The sequence below is a fragment of the Triticum urartu genome, chromosome 6 (genome assembly GCF_003073215.2).
Source record: "Triticum urartu cultivar G1812 chromosome 6, Tu2.1, whole genome shotgun sequence".
NCBI classification, from domain to species: domain Eukaryota; kingdom Viridiplantae; phylum Streptophyta; class Magnoliopsida; order Poales; family Poaceae; genus Triticum; species Triticum urartu.
Window position 1 is genome coordinate 568,167,689 of NC_053027.1, and position 23,214 is coordinate 568,190,902.

The 23,214-nt window shown below is 43.1% G+C and overlaps 1 protein-coding gene and 1 pseudogene across 1 annotated transcript; both read right to left on the reverse strand.

Annotated features, from left to right (window-relative positions):
- Window positions 1–211: 211 nt before the first annotated feature.
- On the reverse strand, window positions 212–3,125 carry LOC125517068 (annotated as a pseudogene).
- A 13,865-nt stretch (window positions 3,126–16,990) lies between these two features.
- Window positions 16,991–19,674, reverse strand: LOC125513092 (putative B3 domain-containing protein Os03g0621600). The gene is made up of 6 exons (XM_048678138.1): window positions 19,552–19,674; window positions 19,362–19,453; window positions 19,207–19,291; window positions 17,995–18,328; window positions 17,652–17,914; window positions 16,991–17,488 (listed from the first exon to the last, which is right to left on the reverse strand). The coding sequence occupies exons 1-6, from the start codon at window positions 19,630–19,632 to the stop codon at window positions 17,234–17,236; spliced, it is 1,110 nt and encodes a 369-aa protein (XP_048534095.1). The 5' UTR covers window positions 19,633–19,674; the 3' UTR covers window positions 16,991–17,233.
- Window positions 19,675–23,214: the final 3,540 nt, after the last annotated feature.

Below are 23,214 nucleotides of genomic sequence, written 5' to 3' on the forward strand. Positions count from 1 at the left end.
ACCTTCTTCATGTGTATCCTGAGCATGACTTGTAACAAAGTGAGCAAATGAGTTATGAGGGGGTATCCATGATTCCCATGAAAATAAAACTAAGTCTTCTTTCGGTCTAACATTAGGAATGCTAGCAATTACCCAGATGTTTCACTTGGCGATTCCTTCTTGATTGAAACATTAACTGTATGGCGTGTTGTGCTAAGTGGAGTCCAATATGTCAATCCTCTTCCTCATCCTCGTCTGATTCCACCAAGGACGCTGTCGGAGTCTTCGTCTTCTAATTCAGACTCGGGCTCAGCAGCAGAAGGCTCGTACCCCTGGTCTGATTCCTTTGTTTCCTCTGCCCCGGAATCGCTTGCCTCCATGTTCAGGAACTCCCAGCCACCATCGTCAACAAACTTCTGAGGATCATCAATGATAGTCTTCAGGATAGGACGCCAGTTCAGATACAGCCTGCTCTCATAGTACTTGAGATCGGTGGTGTCAATCCACTCCTTTATCGCGTCAAGTGAGGTTGACTGGATGGAGTCGATGCGGAGAACATCCTTCTTGAAGTCGTTGAACACGATAGCCATGTCAAATTTCTTTGTTCCAAAGCCCACCCTCTCCAGATTAACAATCTCTATCTCACCCAGGGTCACCACTAGGAAAGGAGTCTCAATTAGCTCAACCAAACAAGTTGAAGTTGGAATGATGAAAGCTGAAGCTTTATACGGAACCCCATGGAATCCAAGCTCTCTAAGAGGGATATGGAACTCCAGATCAAGCCCCTTGAACTGTGGTTGCGACCAGTGGTCATTAACCTTGTTGATATAGTTCTGGAACTCCATGGTTGATTCTGTTCTTCCGGTCCCTCTCACGCCGCTCTTCTTCAATCTCATCAGGATCAAGGGCTGATCTCCTTCTGCCACCAACAGTTTGAACAACATCCATCACTTCAACATGATATGATTGTGCAATGGATATGTAGGAGGGTAATCATTTCTTTCTCTGCCGGCTGGAAAAAAACATATGTTCTATATTCCCATACATGATATCCATACGCTCATCAGCCCTTGAAGTAGAACATCTGAAACCATTAACATGGGCCTGAAGAGTTCCTGTCAGCTTTCTCCCACGACCACCAAATGCAGGCCGTATCCACACATCATTAAGCCTCATTTGCTTTGTTTCGGTGCTTTGATTGCTGGAGTTTCTCCTGAGTAACAAGGGTGCTTGCTTGCTGGAGTTTCTCCTGAGTAACAAGGGTGGCCCTCTCTGGCTCCCTTGAAGCTACTTGCCTCCTCAATGTTTTGATCTGCTGCACAACTTCACTGCTATGCCATGGATCCTTTGAGCGTAATGTAATCATTTTCAAGTAGATAGCTCCTTGAGCCTTGTCAAACATTTGAGAATGGCATGCCAGGTACTCCCTCCGTTCCGAATTACTTGTCGCTCAAATGGATGTATCTAGCATCAAAATAGTGTTAGATACATCCACTTGAGCGACAAGTAATTCAGAACGGAGGGAGTACATTAAAGAAAATGCGGATAGTGCAGGTGCGGTTGCCCTAGTGGCTTGTCACACTCTTAACAGTAGAAACATGGAAAGGGATCATGCTGCCATAAATAGGTAAGAGAACACCTTCATTCCTCTGATCCACCTGTATCACCAACTCTCTCGAATAGGGCACATCATTCACATTCTTTTATGCAGCAAGCTCATTTGAAGACCTAGAAGGAAGAACCAGAACCACCCCCATCAAGCCTTCTAGAAGTCTCTGCATTCTTTTGACGAGCCAGTTCAGCCTGGTGCTGTCTCTGGAGCTCTTCCTTGGACATCCATCTCCGGGTTGTCTGATCGAAGTGTCGCCATGGATGGTAGTGCTTCCAGGCTATTTGACTCAACCTAAGCCCGCTCCGGCTTCGGAACTTCCTCCTCATCATTAAATGAATAGGCAACATCTTTAACAGCCTTGGAGCAATTGGTCAAGATCTCTGCAGTCTTGTCACTAACTTAAGCTGTATCAGCTAATAACTTAAAGAACTGCTTTGTCTTCTCATTGTTTGTTTCTGCCTGTATATTACTCAAACACTGCAACTGCAGCCTTAAAAACTGCAGACATCTGATTGCCTGGTTTACATGCTGCTAAAGCAGCTTCCTGGGCTTTCAAAAGTGTCTAATACGCCCTACTCTCTGCTGGGGTAGTATCTACCAGAAATGTTCTGGCAACATTGGAACAGTAGTTACTGTACCTGGACCCAGTTGCGCAGATGATGATACTTGCAGGATCATAGTAGAGATAATCATCATTGCTGGAGGCACCTGGCCTAAGATCAAACTTCCCTCCACTTTAGAAGACAGGAGGGTAGCATATATCAATATTTTCAGGCTTCAACTTCTCCTTGGCCTTCAAAGGATCAATAATAACCTTCTCTGTGTCATACATCAATGACAAGTGTGAGACTTTTCTCTCCTCATCAATAACCTTCTCCATGGTCGGTACCACAAAGTTTTTCATTAGAGATGAAGTTAGGCAAGCAGTCTTTTTCACACATATGATCTTTGTGGCACCTTCGACGGCAAAAATCTCAGGAAACCCGTGTGTTACGTCTGCAAGTTGTACACAGATCCAACAGATAACTTTTCTGCCCATGTTTCAAGGAGCTTACCCTGAGGTGCCTCTTTTGCAATGTGACCAACAACTTAAGTGTCAGATTTCGACTGAGCACAAACAGCACGCAGTATTATCATCCATCAGGTCAATGCCATCCCCATTCTTGCTTTTCACATGCAAGACAATATCAGAACCAAAACAGCCTCATTTGCAGCAGCATCCTTGATGGTTCCAATGAGATTTTGCTTTCTTCTGGCTGCATAAGAAATGTATCTGCTTCTGCATGAAGACAATTATGGTTTCTGGAAATTCATCATATCCAAGTAACCAAACATCCAGAGCTGTGGATTTCAAATGACGGAGATCCTCAGAAGGAGACGGAGTCGCAATTGCAATGGCATCAGAAGAAGCCCAAAGATCAGATTTATTTTCGTTCCAATGGTCATAAAACACGCTAAGCCGCCTACTGAAGGTCTCTAGATTGATTGTATGGGCTGCTCCTGAGCCTAATTTTTCTTTACTATTATCTGCCATCTGTACCATGAAGCCAACTGCAGGAAAATTGATGATACTTAGCTAGTGCAATCGTCTGAAAAATACCAGTTACAGGCTTTGGTATGCATGTAGCTAAAACTTTTTATAAGCTAGCTAGTAGTAAAATGAGAATCAACGGCATCAAATTCATAGCACTGACAAAACGGGTGACATTTACGTACGTGGTCTAGAGCCTTATACAAATGCTTTTGCTTAGATATTATGATGATTTTTTTCATGGCTTGCGTTCTCGATGACAAGACACAGCAAGCAGATGTAGGCCAGAAGATGATGATGGTTTAACCTTTGTATGCAGCCTGCCAGGGATACCAAAATCATCGAGCTTTGCAATCGAGGTGACCATTTTGTGGAGAGAGAGAGGAAAAAGAAAAGTAATGTGAAGATGAGAAAAGTTTTGGAGTGGAGAAATGCTTGCTGGATGCTAGAGATGGAGATGAACACCATAGTCCATTTTGAACAGTTTGATGTGTCAGCTTGTTATTTTGATTTTTCTGATTCAATTTTGTCTGCATATATGTATTCTAGGTCCATGCATGCATGTTTTGAATTTTGAGTCGTCTTTGCTTAGCAGATGATACATACATAGATAGATAGAAACACCTCAAGGTCATTGCTTATATATGATGACACATAATAATGGCAAGAGTAAAAAGAAGGGGCGGCAAATAATTCAAGGTCGGTCGACATTGGTTAATAATGCATATGATAGATGATGGTTTGCCCTCCCGTGCGGGCGGAGCCATGGTGGTGCCTATCACACGACCCGGTTGGATCGACCTCAAGGGGGGGCTAGCGTGCAAGGGCAAAATCACACGAGCAAAGCTGGGGGCATTCAGAAGTGTCCATCAGTTTACAATGTAGATAGCTCTATTACATTCAGAAGTGCAATAAAAATACAAAGGGATGGGAAAAATAGAGACTGATGAATGAATACAAATTAGGACTTTGGCAAAAATGAATGGAATTCCAGCATGAACATTCTGATAATTAAATTGAGAAAAATAAGCTCACTCACGAGAGTGCAGCACTACATATATAGATTTGTAACTCTATATATTGATCAATAGCGACAAGAAGAAATAAAAGATACTGCTGCTGCTTGTTCACTCCATCAAAAATCTAATCTTCTTGGAGTGTGCAGCAGCTCTGAAGCTTGATCGGTTTGAAGCAAAAGTTCTGTATATCCTCCAGGGATCACTGGAATAAAAATGGTCGAGGGGTCCCCGTTAAACATATTATTTGCAAGGATAGGCATTGTAGAATTAGAACCTGTGCCTGCCTCCGAATATCCCTGCTTCACAATAAGACGGAAACTATTTATAACTGTTGTGGTAGAATTAAATTGCCCGAAATATGCTCAAGAATTTCAATATTTGTTCCCTTCTATTCAAAAAATGTTCGCAATTTAAAAAACCAATTATCGATTACCATTCTTAGTTTAGAATTTCAAATTTAAAAATGTTTACCTTTATTTTACAAATTCAGAAACTATTAGTGAATTTCAAAAAATGTTCCCACTTTTAAAATTGGTTCCCAAATTCGGAAAATGTTCATGTTTTCAGAAAATTCGAAAATGGAAATTTTTTTGGCAATTGCAGAAATTTTCCCACTTTAAAAATTTGTTCACAGTCCGAAAAGTTTTCAAAATTTGTTCAAAAATTCAAATAATGTTTGGGAATTTTAATTTTAAATTTTCTTCACAAATTCGATTTTTTCATGTTTTCAAGATTTAGAATTTTTTGTCGGGAATTTCAGAAAATGTTTGCATTTTGAATTTTTGTCACAAATTCAGATAATATTCGTGAATTTTTAAAATGTTCCTGCTTTCCATTGTTCATAAAAAATTCAATAAATGTCCATATTTTCAAAATTTGTTCGCTAAATAAAATAATGTTCATGTTTTTAAAATGTTCGTAAATCCGAAAAATTGAGGGTTTTTCATTTTTTTTCTGGTTTTAAAATATTTATTCATAATTTTAAAAAATGTTTGTGTTTATAAATTTGTTTAGTTTTTGAGAAAATCTTTGAGATTCCCAAAAAATGTTATGCTTTCACAAAATGAAGATTTTGATTTTGTTTCAGAAATCTCAAAAATAAAACCACATTTGAAATTTCAAAAAAGTTCATATAAACTGGGTTGCCATTTTGGATATCAAATCTTTAGAAATTACGGTGGCTAGCGATGTCTATCACGTGCAGTCGTGGGAGCAAATCACACGAGCACGGTCCTATCTTTGCCTTTTTTCAACTCTCGAAGACTCGAACGTGATGGCTCCGCCTGCCACTGCAAATGGACCGGCCCAGGTTAGCCGTCTCTGTGCGAAACGCCGACCTTTTGCCGCAGCGAGCGGCATATAGGAGGTCCCCGATTTTTTTTTGAGAAGATGGAGGAGGTCCCAGAAATGAGATGCAAGTAACTGACTGGTGGGCCTGCGAGAAACCTGTGTGGGATCTCGGCCCAACTAAACAACTCCAGAGTCACAGGCCACTCTCTCCTTGCCTCAAAAAGGGAAAAAGAAAAAAGAAAAAAAAAAGCAGACCAATCTCTCCGCTCCACTCGCCACCCACAAATCCCCAAATCCTCGCCGCCTCATCGTCCGGCGACCATGGCCGGCCAGCCGCCGTTCACCAACGTGGACCCCTTGACGGAGGCCGATCTGCGGCGCAGGGGGCTCGACCCGCACGAGGTGGACGGATCCATGGAGCAGCTGCTCTCCCACATCTGCACCGAGCTCGTCCCCGCCCTGCCGGCCTCCGACCCCCGGCGGCACACGCCCCTGCACAAGATCCTCTCCCGCCTCGCTGTCACGGACCCCAAGCGCAACCCCGCCCTCCCCGCGCCCGACGGCGTCGACCGCATCAGCCTCCTCCACGACGCGCTCCTGCGCGAAATCCTCTCTTTGTTTTTTACAACTTTTGTCATCAATCTATAGGGATTACACTTTCTTTTTTCTTTTTTACAACAGTAATTTTTCCCTCTGTATTCATACACAGACCATATTATTTTGCATTTCTTTCCGCGGCGTAGCCTAATGCCTTTCTCCTTTTAAGAAAACACTTATGTTGACGTGCATTGCACATGCATACACACTAGTTATGAAGATATGTGACTTTTTTGAAAATGTAATTTTTTTTCCAAATTTATGAATAAATTTTAAGACATGATTTTATAAAAATATATTTTTATTTTTTGGAAATAAAAAAAAGAGAAAATAAAAAAAACCAATAAAGGAAAATAAACGGCCCATGAAACTTATGGAAAAGTTCCCAAAACTGGTTGGGTCACACTGTGTAAGTGCTCGGCCCATCTCTTGTCGCTCAGGTCGTTTGCCTGTGCGACGCCATGACAATCTGCCGCAACGAACGGCGAATAGGAATCACCAAGCGTGATGGGAAAAGGGAAAATATCTGGTGCACTGGTGCTACCGGTGCACTAGACCTCTGTAACACATTTTTAATTGTTCCAAAAAATATGAAAAATGGAGCACATTCACACAAAATTCATGTTTGTTGTCGCAAATTTCAAATCAAAATTCAAAACATTACTTGAGATACAAAAATGACAAATTTAACACTGGATAGAATGTCATATAAGTTGGGCTTTAGATTTGTCCCATTATCACATTGATGTCAAAATTGCCATTCGTGTATCTCGAGCAATGTTTCAAATTTTTTATTTGAAATTTTGTGATGAGAAACATTGATGTTGTGTGAATGTGCACATTTTTTTCACATTTGAAAATGTGCTAGGAGGTGCGGTGCACCGGTGCACGAGATACGTTCCCGATAAGAAAAATACAGGAGGGCAAGTTCAGTAGTCTAGTAATTAAAATAGGGCGGGAACATGGGGCGCTCCTACGTCTCGCTTATAGAAAGACGTAGGAAAGCCTCACGATGAGCCGATTGCTAGATGGGCCGGCCCAGGCGCATGGGAAGCCACAACCTCGTTTTTAATCAAAGCATTTGACAAGAATGTTAACAATTATTTTAAAATGTTAATCAAGCATTTAAAAAATGTTTAATATGTATAAAAATGTTGATAATTTATTTAAAAAATTGAAATTGTATTTAAAAAATGTTAATCAAGCATTTAAAAAAATGTTAAATGTGTATATGAAAATGTTGACCATATATTAAAAAAATGTTAATATTGTATTTGAAAAATGTTATATGTGTTTTACAAAAATTTATTAGATACCAAAAATGTGTATAAAAACAGTGAAAACCGGGAGGAAATAAAGAAAACAGATGAAAGACCAGAAAGAAACAAAAAACCGAAGGAAAACAAAGAAAAAAAGAAAAGAAAAAAGCCCAGTGAAAACTGAGAAAGAAACAAATAAAATCTAAGAAATACAAAGGAAAAGAAAGAAAAACAGTGAAAACCGGGAGGAAATAAAGAAAACAGATGAAAGACCAGAAAGAAACAAAAAAACCGAAGGAAAACAAAGAAAAAAAGAAAAGAAAAAAGCCCAGTGAAAACTGAGAAAGAAACAAATAAAATCTAAGAAATACAAAGGAAAAGAAAGAAAAACAGTGAAAACCGGGAGGAAATAAAGAAAACAGATGAAAGACCAGAAAGAAACAAAAAAACCGAAGGAAAACAAAGAAAAAAAGAAAAGAAAAAAGCCCAGTGAAAACTGAGAAAGAAACAAATAAAATCTAAGAAATACAAAGGAAAAGAAAGAAAAACAGTGAAATCAGAGAAACAAGCGAAGAAAACCGTTGAGAAAATAAAGAAAAAAACATTTTTTTCCCAAAAAACCATTGGGAAAACCAGCTCTTTTCCCTCAAATTGGTCGTGGCCTACTATTTGACCACAAATCCGACTATGACTCAGTGGCTTGCAGTATTACGCAGCATCCAAGAGACCTGAGATCGATTACGCTTCAGCCGGGAACTCCTTCCATCTCGCTATAAGCGTAATATTGCTCTCACGGGGAGCATGTCTCGCCTCGTGCTAGACCGAACAGCCACTTGCCTCAAGGAACCACTCTGTTGGGCCAGACAAGTTTGCTTTGCTTCTTTCACATTTTTGTGCATTTTATTTATTTATTTTTTAACTAGTGTTCATTGCATGTTTTAAAAAAGGGAAACGATTGGGCGCGATGCGCCGGCCGAACTTTGGGCCGGTCGCGTCCACGCGCGCTTCGTCCCAGCCACCCATCAAGCGACACGTAGACACGGGGGCCACCAAACGCTATCCTCTCGGCTTTCTTCAACCTGACGCGAATCTCGCCCCACAACGCATGCATCTCTCGCCTCCCCCGTTGCACCACGCGAGCAGCTCGCCGTCGGCCATGGATGTAGCTTGGAAGATCGAAGTCCCCGCCGACCATGGTTGCAGCCCTGCTCGTGTTCCCACCCCCCCCCCCCCCCCCCTCCCCCCTCCCCCTCACTTCCTTTCTCCTCTTCCTCAAAACGCCGGGAGGACCGAGGTGCCCATGCTACAACCATGGCCACGGGGAGGAGTTGCAAACAGCGTTTTCCCGTGCTACAACCATGGACACAAAAAGCTACATCCAGTAGATAAAAAAGCTTCAACCAGACAACAAAATACAGGAAAAGTTACAACCGTTTGACAAAAAGCTTCAACTCGCAGTTGAAAAAGCTTCAACCAGAGATTGACAAATCTTCCTCGACGACGGCCATGGCGTCTCTCTGTGATTTCACCCAGGCGCTGCTCAAAACGAAAAAAGTTTCAATCATTTACAGAAAAGCTTCCACCGTAGAGGGGAAAAGCTTCAACCATTGAGAGAAAAGCTACAACCGTGTCAATTTTTTGCTACAACGGCATCTGTTTTTTGCTGGACCAACAGATTTTTGCTACATCCAGCATCTTTTTTGCTACAGCCGGCATCGTTTTTTGCTGGAACTAGTCAAGTGTCTAGCTTCCACCAAAGAAGAAAATGCTTCAATCGTTTGTGGAAAAGCTTTATCCAGCTAGAGAAAAAGTTTCAAGAGTGGCATGAGGAAAAATCTTCCACCGCGGGAAAAAGCTTCAATGGTGGAAAAAGCTTCAAACGGCAACGAAAAAGCTTCAACTGCCAGGAGAAAAAGCTTCAAGCGGTAATGACAAAAAAAGCTTCAATCAGGGGAGCCGAGCGAACGACGGTGGTGACGAGGACGGCGACCGGGAGCGGCAAGGACGGCGACCGGGGGCGACAAGGACCGCGACCGGGGGCGAGGACGGCGACCGGGCGGCAACAAGGACAGAGATCGGCAACCGGGGGCAAGGACGGCGACCTGGCGGCAACAAGGACGGCGACTGGCGACCGGGGGCGAGGGCCACGAGCCGGCGACGAGGACAGAGACCGGCGACGAGGACGGCCACCAGAGGGGACTGGAGGCGCGGCGACGAGGGCACCGAGCAGGAGCTGCAGATCTAACCCGAGGTAGAAGAAGCCCAGGCTGAATCGTTTTTTTTTTGCTACATCCAGTGGCCACGCGGGCTCGCATCCAAGGGCTGGGGCAAGACCGGCTGAAACTTTCGGCCGGTGCGCCGGCGCCTAGCATCGCCCTTTAAAAAATGGCAGTATAAACATTTTTTTGCGGTAGGCAGTATAAAAAAAAGTTAGTACAACTCACAAACATTGTTCGTGACATTTAAAAATTGGTCACATATTTTTTAAAACATGTTTCATGTCATTTTAAATAATGTTTATAAATGTAACAAAATATTTGCATAACACAAAAACAAGTATCATGCTATTCAAAATATCTTCATGATACTTTTGAAAATCTGAGTGTTTGGAGAAAATATTCGTAATTTTTTTTAAAGTGTTTATACAATGAAAAAATGTTCGTGTAGTATAATAAATATTTCATGGATTTAAAAAATGTTCAATGTATATTTAAGAAATACCTAACATGTATGCTAAAAATGTTCAAAACATTTATTTGAAAAAATGTACATAATGTATTTAGAGAACATTCAACATGTATCAAGAGTATGTTTCACCTGTATACAAAAAAGTATAATGTGTATTGAAAAAATAGACATGTGTTGAGAAAAGGCAAAGAAGGAAAAGGAAAACGAGAAAAACGAAGAAAACCGGTGAATAAACATAGAAAACTCAGGGCCGGACCTTTTTTACTCTGCTCGTGTATTCTGTTCATGCAATGACTTTCTCGACCATGAAAAGACGGTAAACGACGCCACCCCTCCCTCTCATTCTCTGAAGTCTTCTTCACTCCCAGTGACCAACTACTTTCAGGAGCAGCTAAGAAAAGAATGGCAGTTAGGTGAGAACGGTGACTAGCTCCTATGAATGTAATTGACCTAAAAAAGCAACAGACAGATCGTGTGCCCCCTAATTACACCCATATACTTGTATATAAATTACATGATAAATTGTGCATTCACAAGGTGCCATGTACTACAATCTGTAGCCTCATTGATCAATTTATTAAGCAAACGAAATATACCGTCCATAGCCTTGTATGTTTGAGAAATCTAGTAAGCATTGATGAGTATGGAAAATCTTTTGGTTGTAATTTTGATGGATCACAAGCACCACAATATGCACAGTCCAAGTAAGTATTGATTAATTTTAAAAAATTGTGTTGGATCACGTATACATTAATGTGTTATTATCATGTTACTCCGTGCTATCCAATTTTAACTTTGTCAAATATCCCTTCCTTTTTATTTGCTCTGCATGTTTGATTTAACTAAAGTCAAACTTCGTAAAGTTTGACCAAGTTTATAAAAAACAATATAACATTTACCATACCAAATCTATATAATGTGAAAGTTCATTTAATAATGAATCTAATGGTACTGATTTGTTATTCTATATGCTAATATTTTTATTTATAAACTTTCCAAAGTTCACAAAGCTTAACTTTGATCAAAGCTAATACGCGGACTAAATAAAAAGAAAGAAGTACCACCGGTTGATCCTGAAGCGTCTGGACCACGTCTGCCACCCATCCATATCAGCAACTCCAACGCGGCAACCCATTTCGTTCGCGCGCGTCTGTTTGGGTCGTCGCGGACAGAAGAGTCGGCCCAACGCGCCGACCCAAACAGACGGCGTCTGCTTTTCGTCCGCTCGCCGACCTATTTCCGGCCCAATTTTGAGCCTCATTTGCGTCAGCGCGGACACAAAACAGAAGCGCGCGGCGCCCGCCTGCTCCTCCCCTTGGCCCGCCAGTCGGTGGCACATTGGTCATCCTCTCCCATTGCAACAACAAACCCTCGCCCGCCTCCTTCATCGACGCTGCTGCCGCCCATTTTCCGATGCGTCTACCAGCTGCCGATGCCACAACATCCCCCCACCCCCTCCAACGCCGTCACCTCCCACGTCGCCGCCACCGCCGTCTCGCCACCGGGGCTCGGAAAGCTTCCCACCCTCACCTCCCCGACACAGCCGCAACCTGGAAGCTGCCCCGCCAGCTCCTTCGTCTTGACACCGACACGCTCGTCAGACGCCGCCAGGGCAGCCAACTGGTCCGAGGGCGGCGCGGCTCCCTTCGTTAGCTGGCTCCTTCGTCGACGCTCACAAGCTGTTCGACAGTTTGCCAAGGTACAAAATGGACTCCACCGACGAGTTATTTTTCCATAACTTCCTTTGTGACTCCGATGATTCCTCGTCCGATGATGAGGAGGAGATCTTGGCTACCGTGTTGGTCCATCACCACCTCAATAGCCAATGGACGTTGCTTCGTGGCTCCATTCCGTGGCACCTTCCGGTGTTGAATCGCAACCGAGAGAGTGGGCATTCCCTTCTTTGAAAGGACTACTTTGACACAACGAACAAGCTGTTCAAACATCAGAAATTCCGGCGCCGTTTCCGTACGAGTAGGCATCTTTTCAACCGTATTAGAAAGGGGGTGGTTGGATACGATGACTATGTCGAGTGCAAATAGGATTCCCTTGGAAAGATTAGCTTCTCCTCTTATTAGAAATGCCCTGCAGCCGTCCGGAGCTTGCATACGGAGTGCCCGGTGATCTCATTGACGAGTACTATACGTCCGCATGAGCGAGTCTACATGCTTGGACTCCATGTACAAGTTCCGCAAGGTTGTGATTGTTGTGTTTGGCCCTGAGTACTTGAGAGAGCCGGCTCCTAAAGATACAACCCGCTTGTTGGCGATGAATGCCAGGGGCTTCCCAGGATGCTTGGCAGCATAGACTGCATGCACTGGGAGTGGAAGAACCGCCCTTCTGCTTGGCAAGGGCAATATAAGGGCCAGGTCAGGGCTTGCACTGTCATATTTGAGGCCGTGGCATCACAAGATCTTTGGATCTGGCACTCTTGCTTCGACATGGACGGATCACACAATGATATCAACGTGCTTCAACGCTCGCCGGTCTTTGCAAGGCTTGCCGAAGGCAACAACCCACGTGTGAGTGTTACCATCAACGACCACAACTACGACAAAGGATACTACCTAGGTGACGGTATCTATCCTTGATGGACCACTATTGTGAAGACAATCCCTAACCCTGTCGGAGAGAAGAGGAAAAGATTCGCCCAAGAGCAAGAGAGTGCTAGGAAGGACGTCGATCGTGCCTTTGGTGTTTTGCAATCTTGATGGGGCATCTTTCGGTATCCTGCTAGGACTTGGAGCACGAAGAAGCCGTGGGAGGTGATACTGCTTGTGTAATCATGCACAATATCATCGTAGAAGATAAGTGTCTGAACGTATCTACAATCAAGGGTTTCAGTTTCAGAGTGAGAATGTTGTGCCTGAGTATGGAGGAGCGGCAACGTATGAATAGTTCACCCAATTTCACCATGAAATGCGTGATTAGGAAACTCACATGCAGTTACAAAATGATTTGGTCGAGCATATGTGGGTTCATGTTGGCAACCAATAGATGTATCCTTTTTATTTGGCTTGTAAAACTATGCGAGAACAATTTAATTTATATTCGGGCTTGTTAAACTATCCTTTATATTTGGTTGTGAAAACTAAGCTTCCTTATGAAACTGTATATTTGCTTGTGAAATATGCAAAAGGTTCAATAAAAATGGAGGTTAGCCGGCCAGTCTGGTAAATATGGGTCGGCGCGTTGGACACGCCGCCAACCCAAATTAAAAAGAGGACGAACACTGAGCGGGCGGCTGATCCAAATAAATAAAGCCGTTCATTTGGGTTGGCGCATTGGAGTTGCTCTTAATACCCAGGAAAATGTCAGCGGTGATATAGTCAAAACCATCTGTCACCGTGTCCACGACGTTCACTCTTGTCCATGGGGTGCTACCTTTCTTCACACAGTCAAGGGATATATTTACTTTACACACAGACGAACCAAACAGAATATGGTTTATCCCGTCCGGAGCTGTTACACTATGTTATCTGATTTCATTTACGTTTACGTTACCACTCCTCAAAACAAACACCTTCTTTGTGTCAAAGTTCTCAGCCACTGTGATTGGGACTCCGATTTCTTTCAACACTCTACACCAACCCACTCAGAGCCTTACTTTTCCAACAACACTACATAATAAATAACCAAGTCCGGTTTCTTTAATCAATCCACTCGACTAGATAAGAGCAAGGATAATATTGGCTATATCTAATAGCCAACATGTATAGTAGTTACCTATATAAATGTAGTACTCCCTCTCTTCTAAATTAAGTTCTATGGTTTTAGTTTAAATTTGAACTAAAACGACGATACTTATTTTGGAATGGAGGGAATACTTTATTAATACATGATTTGTCTTACACTCTCAATAAGTTTTTTTTGGAGCCGTGATGCACGAGACTCTTAATCTGCATCACGCTTCTTTCGTCTCTCCTCCAACTCAGCAAAATATAATACCTAAACTCTTATAACTTGCTTACATCACCTTATTAGAATTTCTCCAAGCGAGTAGTTTTTTGCTTCCTTGCATTCTCGATTGGTGCGTGGTGGGCGAGGCGGTGGGGTGACCACGTACATTGTTATTTTTTGCTTCCTTGCTTCTTTGCTACGTTTAACATGCGAGCTACACAAAGAATAAATTTATGGATTTTAGAAGTGAGTGGTAGATGTACTAAAAGCCACGAATTTGTTGACCCACACAAAGAAACAAATTCATGGGTTTTAATGGCGAACAATGCAAGCGCTACAAATCAACATATTTGTTGTGTTTTTTTTGTGTGTAGCTCAAATGTTATAATATCTCTAATAAATAAATTTATACACATGTAGAACTCGTTCATACGTTCATGTGGAGTTTTTTATGAATATTTTGAAGCTCACACTTTTGTTTTTCGGAAATACTTCAACACTTTGCTGAACGACACATGCACTACAGTTAATCCCACAGCCCGCTACTGTCTAGATTTGCCCATGGATGGTGTGATGGACATGTCGTTCAAGTTGACAAGCATCGTCCGTGTAGCAGTGCTCTTTATTTTTTCACAAACGACCCAATGGAGCCCAAGCTCTAAAACGAATTTCTTGGAGTGTACTTACTGCTCTCAATAAAAGAGGAGCCGGTAAAATATTCAGAGGTATTGATCAATATGCATGGTACATAGTATGTGTGTATGTCAATTTCTTACACCAGCCAGCCAATCACCATGGTTTCTGTGTGATAGAGATTAATTTCAACTTTCAACCAATCCCTTTCACGGGAGCAACACATGACTGCAGTTCAAGTGGAATTGCAAGATTTTCCCAACTTTGAACCAATCACTTTTAGTCTTTCACCAGTAGCAATAGCACGCCATGTTGTCATCTCTCTCTCTCTGCCTGTCTCTTTTTCTCAACCAATCCCTGGAGTTGCAAGATCTATTTATCCCCCCCTCCCCCCCATCTCCCCCCCCCCCCCCCCCCCCACACACACAAAACACACACACGAAACACGAAGAAACAACCCAAGATGGAGATGGTTGTCTCTGCGATTGCAGGCGACCTAGTTAACCGGTTCATATCCTTCTTGATAAACAAGCACGAGAGCCATGCAAATCTAGATAAGAAGGTGGAAAGGCTACAACAGCTGCTTCTTCGAGTTCACATGGTCATCGAGGAGGCCGAGGGGCGATACATCACCAACTCCAGAATGTTGCTTGAGCTCAAGAGGCTTGCAGAGGCCATGTACCAAGGTTACCATGTCCTGGACACCATCAAATACAAGGCCCTTTGCAGCTCAAGGGATGAAAAGGAGGTTAGCAGCAGCTCCAATACCTTGTCGCTCTCGAATTCTATCAAGTGCTTTCATACCAATTCTACCAACTGCTTTCGTACCACAAGGAGCACTACTACAATTTTTCACGACCTTGATAGTGTATTGAAGAACTTAGAAACCATGGTTTCTAACATGACAGAGTTTGTCTTGCTTGTTGGAGGATGTGAGCGCATGCCTCGTAGCCCTTACGACACGTACCTGTACATCGACAACTTCATGTTTGGTCGTCAAGTAGAAAAACAGCAAATCATGAATGTTTTGCTACAAGAAAATATTCCTCCTTTCGCTCCAACTGTTCTTCCGATCATCAGCACCAATAGAGTGGGCAAGAAAACTCTAGTCGCGCATGTTTGTAACAATGATAGAGTTAAATCACACTTCCCTTTCATCTTGCGTTTGAAAGGGGAAAGCATTCACAAAACTGAGCATGGGGCTTTCATTCCAACTGGGAGGACTTTGGTTGTGGTTGAATTTACTTCAGACATAGATGATGTTAGTTGGCAAAAGTTTTATTCCACAACCAGACGTATGGGAAAAGGAAGCAAGATCATAATCATAAGTAGGATTGAGAGTGTATCGAGACTCGGAACCATAAGGCCGATGCACTTAAACAGCTTGTCGCTGGAGGAGTATAGTTACCTCTTCAAGGTCCTTGCATTCGGAAGCACAAATCCAGATGATCACCCTCGGCTATCATTGGTAGCGAGTGAGCTAGCTGTGTTGATGGGAGGTTCGCTCGTGGTAGCAAATGTGTGCGCCGATATCTTCAGAAAGAACCAGAATCTTCAATTCTGGCAACATATCCTCAACAAGTACAGAAACTTTCTGGCAGACAATCTCTCGGTGTTTTGTGAACATCCAAAGCTTCTCATCGAGAGAGATCGCCCGGTGGATATAGCAAAACTCGTGTCATCGACCTCTGCTCCGCTTCGCCTCATGCCACCGCACTGCGAAGACGACGATTCTACGAGGGATTTGCCCAAGGTGAGGTATGGGGACCTGATCGCCGGCTCCGTTGTTCCGCCGAAGGAGAAGTTCGAGCTAGTAGGTTGGGAGTCGCGGATACCACCATATAAGAAGTATGTCAATGTGGCTATGTTCTCTGGTGAGGTGAATGTTTCAGAACATGTGGTCTCACCTTGCAAGAAGCGCATACGATTTAGTTAGAGAATGTAGTTTTCTTCATTAGATGAAGTTGAGATGACAATGAGCTGTTGTAATTTTGTACAGATCAATCCAAGAGTGTAGCCTATATGGCATGACCAACTCGCCAAGCTTTGATGGCCAATGGTAGGCCCGAATTTGTTAGCCATGCAAAGAAGATTAATTTCTACAACCTGTATGAGCACACCATGTACCATGATTTGCAAGCTCTTATTAGCACTTGGCAGTCTACACAAGAGAAAGTATCTCATATGTTTTTAGCATAGTGAGAAAAATAAATATCAAAGTAACGGTTTTGGTAAATATATTTCAGTCTGTGTCACTCTAGGGGAAAACAGTCAATTCTTGTGCCTGTTGCTAGGTACTGCATAGTAGTTTCGTGCACAATCACACCTCAATCCTAATTAAAAAAGAGGGTTTTATCTTGTGCTAAACTAATGATATCATGGTAATGACAACAAATACAAAGTGTTGAACCCGCTCGCACAAAAGCTGGACCAAATAGAGTACTCATTTCCTTTCTTCACTGGAGCAAGCGACACAGGCATGGAGATGGAGGGTCATCATTAAACGCCAAGTGAGTACTAGTTAGTGGCAGAGTATGATCCAGCCTTTTCACAAATTACATTACATGCATGCTACAAAGTCGTTTAACAGCTACTACAAGTCATTTGAATGGAGTGAGTAAAGTTGTTCAACAGTCAGCTCTCTCATGGCAGGAGGTATCAGAGGTCTAAATCATACTACATCATACCATACATAAATAAGAAATCACAAATCTAAATGCCTGAGCTACACCTCCATTTCCGACCGAATCAGATGGACAATCAACATCCGGCCATACTTCTTTTTTGCTTCAAAGAGACACACATCCCCTACCTTCAGGCCATTCTCCCAACCAAATTCCTCCCACCCGTCGCGAATCCAACTCATTCTGGCACCACGTCCAACATCGAACTTAGTACACCACGCTTTGCCCTCTACCTGAAGGTAATTTTTTATTTTCCGAGCGGGGAGCCATTCCGAAGCAAATTCGCGGCAGAAGGTCTGTTTAGAAATGCACAAGTTCACAGATTCAGGTGAATGTTAATTCAGAGGAGATCATTCCAAGTTTTCAATGCTTCTAACCAATGGTTAATTTGCATAACCAACGACAAAGTACAAATAAAGCTGAGAATGTGACTGTGGATAAACGAGTAGGTAAACTCACCACAGGATATGTTCGGCATCCTCTACCCTTGCCCTTGCTGCCAATAATAGAGATTTCAGTCATCTCTTTGACATAGACAGGAATTTCAGATCCAATTGCTTGTACTTTCTCCTCAACTCTTTTCTTCATTTGCGTAGACAGAGTCGCCCCCTGGGCCAAAATAGAGGTATGCTGGGAAGGCCCCCCAACATGATTGGACAGAGGTGGCGAACCGTCTTCAAGATTCATAGATGGCTGGTCATTCGCCTTGTGAGCTTCGTGTCCTGGAAAACATACAATATGGTGAACACGTAATGACGAGAAGTGATTTCAAATAGTTCACACAATCAGAAGTGATAGTTACCATTCATCACACGTTGATCAGAAAGAGTGCTCGAAGGAACATCTCCAAATATCTCAGTAGGTCGTTGACAAAAGAAAAAAGATTTCTCGTGACCGCTTGGATTGAATATGTGAGCCTTAAAGCAGAAGTTCCCACGGTCCACAAACAGAACGGAGTCACCTTCTTGTATGTTAGTTGCATCCACAAACTCCTCCCATCCGTCGGACGAAAGAAATGGCTCGTAGTCGTCCCTAATAACTTCAAAATCAAACACGCCATCACGAGCTATGATTTTGACAAACTCGGTCTCGGGGGCTATGTTCTCCAAATGACTTCCAAACTCACGCCGCATGCTCTGTCGAAGTATAAGGCAGATACATATTGGTTAGAGCCAGATTTAATTTCCACCGTTTGTGCATATGGAATTTCATGCTTTTCGCAAGAAATGCAGACATAATTCAGAACACACGGCTGCCAACAGACATGGAGAACAAACAAATGCAAAAATGCACATATGTCCGTGTACGTGAATAGGATTTGCAACACACAAAAAAATGCACGAGTGGGTGGCGTGCTTATACACGAAGAACGGCTGAACATTGGCATTGCCAATCCAACTCGATCGGCTATAAACAGTTTGGAAATAGTCTGAACAGTAAAATTTCACGCTTAAGCGGCACGAGTAATCTACCAAGTCATCATTTTTGGCAAACATCAATTGATATAGCACACTCATGGCACACCAACGCTGTAAGACACTAGTAATTATCTCCAACAACATTTCTTCCATCACACGCAGGGGTGCACGGTAGTAATTATAAGAGCTTGGCTTCCAAATTACAATATCGGTAAACAGTTTGACACACATTTTTTTCATGCGACCTCTTCATATTTGTTTTCCAAGCAAAACACCCTGGCTGGAAGGAACAATGCTATCATCAGTCTATTTGCAGGCAGATTTTGGCATCACAAACTACATGTGGGGGCTAAGAATGAAACTGGGACCTTTATCTTTTATCTTTATCATTCAGTGGACTCCACGGCAAGCTGATGAAGCAGGCAAACTAATTTGAGTGCATCCAGCAACTAAAACACCCGAAGCAGAGGAACGGAGAGCAGAGGAGACACATGACCTACACAGACTGACTGACCGACCCACCCTGCTAGATGCAGCATTGGATTGGAACCGTAATAATGAATCAATGGGGGGGAGGGGGAGGGGGAGGCTCTCACCACGCCGTACCGGACGTCGGCGGCGGCCACGAGGGTGAACATCTGCCCCGACATCTCGCACGCGTCGCGGCCTGTCGCCGGAGACCTGCCACCACAGACAGCGGCCGGTGAGAAATCCAGAAGTAACCAGCAAGGATCTGGGCGGCGGTGGTTACCTTGGTCTGTAGATCGATCGCCGCTCCTCGCGTCTTCCGCCTGCGAACCCGGCGGCGTGATGGGCTGGTCGTTTTGGGCAACGAGGCGGTGGCTACCATCAATTATTCACCCACCGTGGGAGTGTCAGTGAGGTGGGTACTGCTGACCGTAGCTTAGTGCATCTGGACATTAATTACCTTGCTTTATTACCTGAAATCTCTCCCACGCATGCATCGTTGCAATGGAGCCGACGCAGGAACCTTGCCGATTGGGCATGGATGCAGGCGGCATGCGCCGCTCTAGTTAATAGGGCAGTTAGAGAGCAAATTAAGCAGATTTATTTCCTAAATCTCTACTACATGCCTGTATCTCCTTGGTCTTTGGGTTGTGGCTTAAGGGCCCAATAAACCCGGACAGAAGGAGTATTTCCTGAAATATTTGATGATTGTAACCATTATAAGACACGATTTCCAATAAACTGGGCGAACACTGACATATGGGCCACGCCTTGCAGCAAGAGACGGAGCCGTGACGGCGCTCTTCGTTTGCCGAGTTCCATCTGACGGCAACTCGGTAAACATTTTCTATTGCTTTTTTTAAACGTAATTCGAGAGGGCATTTCTTGAGGAGTGGCAGGACCAGTTTAAATTGTCGCGTCGTTCACAATCAATAAGCAGAGAAAGATTCATCGTGACAGTTTGTATCCCTTACAAAGTGAGCATTGTTGACTGGTCTAGTCTTTTTTTTTTGAATCATTTTATCGGAATTTCATGGTTCATAGTTTTGCCTTGGAATTCCATGGTTCATAGCTTTGCCGAGTTCTCGACCGGAAGAACTCGACAAACATAGCTGGTGGTTTAGTCCCACCTTGCTTCTTGAAGAACGACGCGACCAGCCTAAATAGGCGCTTCGTCTAGATGCACTAAGCTACGGTCATCATTACACTTTGTGGTGGATATGTCTGTCACTATGAAAGCTAAATTTCCTAGTTACAGATTGTATCCATCATTTTGACACCACAGCCATCCTGTCTTAGGGTTACGCAAGTCGAGGCGGACGACGTCGTGGTAACGACGCCGGACGCCGAGACGAGCACGTGACACCATGACCACCTTGTCTTAGAGTTACACGAGTCGAGGCGAACGTCGTCGCGGTAGCGACAACGGACGCAGATACGGGCACGTGATACCACTGCCACCTCGTCCTAGCGTTACGCGAGTCGAGGCGGATGTCGTCGCGGTAGTGAGGACGGGCGCCGAGACGAGCGTGTGACACCACTGCCACCCCGTCCTATGGTTACGTGAGTCGAGGCGGATGTCGTTGCGGTAGCGATGACGGGTGCCGAGGCGAGCATGTGACACCACCACAACACCGTCCTAGGGTTACCAGAGTTGAGGGGGACGTCGTGGCGGTAGCGATGACGGGCGCTGGGATGAGCACGTGACACCACTGCCACCAAGTCCTAGGGTTACGGGAGTCGAGGCGCGAGTCGCGGCGGACGCCGTCGCGGTAGCGACGGTGAAGGCCGAGCCAAATTGACATAAAAATATTCGCGTTTAAAAATATATTCATGTTTTTAAAAAAATGTCAGAAATTTCAGAAAATGTTCATTTTTTAGAAAATATCACAAATTCAGAAGTTGTTCATTTCTAAAAATATGGTCTTGCTTTGAAATATTCTTATTACTTTAAGTTGTTTATAGTAGATAAATTCAATGAACATTTCGATTCAAGCGAAAAACAGTAGATCAATTTAATAAGTATGCTGTTTTTTTGTTTAATAAAATTATATTCCTGGAAAGTTTTAATCGAAAGGGAATAGAGGCTAATTTATTCTTTCTGTGTAAAAGTAGCAATTCATTTTCGTTGAAAGTGCTAGTTCATTTCAACAAACACATGCATGGAGATGGAGGGTCATCATTAAACGCCAACAGATGAGTAGAGCACTACACTAGCTAGAGGCAGAGTAAATTACAAAGGATCCTATCCTATTTCTTGTATTACCTTGAATTTTTGGTATATTTTGTGAAAAAAAAGAAACTCCACTCTTCGTTGTTGATAAATCGAAATCCCTATTCACTCCTTTGGGTATCCTTTTTCCCCATAAGGATATTGAATACAAGGAACTCTCTTTAGTGCTACTGCATGCTACAAAGCTACGCACTACAAGTCATGTGAATGAAGTGAGTCAACTTGTCCAATAGTCAACCCTCTCATTGCAGGGTATTGGAGGACTAAATCATACACCATACAGACCATACATTTTTTATTTTTATTTTAACAGGGAAAGGCGCTAATAGGTGCCACATTCATTCAGCTCAAATGCATAGTAGAGCATGGATCACAAAGTCATGTAGATGAACCATACATAAAAAAACTAAAAAAAATACAAACCATACATGAATAAGAAAACACAAATCTGAATATGTGAGCTACACCTCTGGCCGAATCAGATGGACTATCAACATCTGACCTTTCTTCTCTTTCAATTCAAAGAGACACACATCCTCTACGTTCATGTTAATGTCCTTAACAAACTCCTTCCACCCGCTGTAAATCCAACTCTTTTTGTCAGGACGTCCCACACCTTCAACTTTGAAGTTGGTAGGCCATGTCTTCGTTTTGCCCTCTACCTGAAGGACAATTTGTGATTTCTTGTTCGGGAGCCATGCCGAAGCAAATTTGTTCGAAAAGGTCTGTTCAGAAATGCAGGTTAATTTGCAAGCCAATAACAAATCCGAGAATGTGACTGGATAAATTAGTACGTAAACTCACCACGACAGGACATGTCCGTCTTCCTCTATTACTGCTCTTGGTGCCTTCAATAGAGGTTTTGGTCATTTTCTTAACATACTCCCTCTGTTCGGAATTACTTGTCTCGGATATGGATGTATCTAGACGTATTTTAGTTCTAGATACATCCATATTCGAGACAAGTAATTCCGAACGGAGGGAGTAGATTGGAAAATTAGACTGAATTTCTTTGACCTTCTCCTCAACCCTCTTCTTCATTGGTGTAGGTAAAGTTGCGGTCTTGTCTAAAATATAGGTATGCTGTGAAGGCCCCCCGAAATGATTGGACAGAGGTGGCAAACAATCTTCAAGATTCATGGATGGCTGGTCATTCGCCTTTTGAGCTTCGTGTCCTAGAAAACACACAATATGGTGAGCACGTAATGACAAGAAGTATGTCCGTCTGATAACAACAATGACAAATTTTAATATGCATGAGTGATGTTCCAACTATAGATTTGCAACTGCTTAAACTACACACAACCAACCGATGAAGGTTTAGGGAAATTGACATTTTATCGTGTATAATATATTCTGTGTGCAAGTAAATTATAGCTTTGTAAAGAAGAGTTATGATATGAAGCAAATCATTTTCAAACAGCAATGCTAACTAGTCAAAGGGAAGTGACTGAATGCAGAGTTGACTTGCACATGTTACAGTTTTCCTGAGTCTAGGATGATGCAAGAATTAGACTCAACGGAACAGAGGCAACCCAAGTGCCCCTGCTCTGGCAGATATCTTCCAGGGGAAAATGGTGGCAGATAACCAATAATAGTTATCACTTGTACAACTATATAGACACCCAACAGGAGGTGTACTTCACTACTTCAAACCACAGAAAGCACACATGCACGTACGTCTATAGTTCTATACCCAGTAACACAGCACGTGCGTCTTCTCCACTGGAGAGAATCGCCCCACTGCAGCAGCACGAGGTCACCTGCCTGAACTAACTGAACCCATTTGAATCTGCTGACCTGGCTGATGCTAACAAAGCCTAACATACGGCAATGGATCAAATGATTCAAATCCACTCGACAGCACGCAACAGGCCTAACTGATTGAAAAAAACCACCGCAT

Bases quoted from the DNA above. Each gene is read 5' to 3' on its own strand.
- LOC125513092 (XM_048678138.1), bottom strand. From the start codon at position 19,632: ATGCCGCCTGCATCCATGCCCAATCGGCAAGGTTCCTGCGTCGGCTCC. The intron at 19,292-19,361 runs GTAACCACCGCC...CTGTGGTGGCAG, and splicing joins CGATCGATCTACAGACCAAG to GTCTCCGGCGACAGGCCGCG. The intron at 17,489-17,651 runs GTGAGTTTACCT...ATTTCTAAACAG, and splicing joins GATGCCGAACATATCCTGTG to ACCTTCTGCCGCGAATTTGC.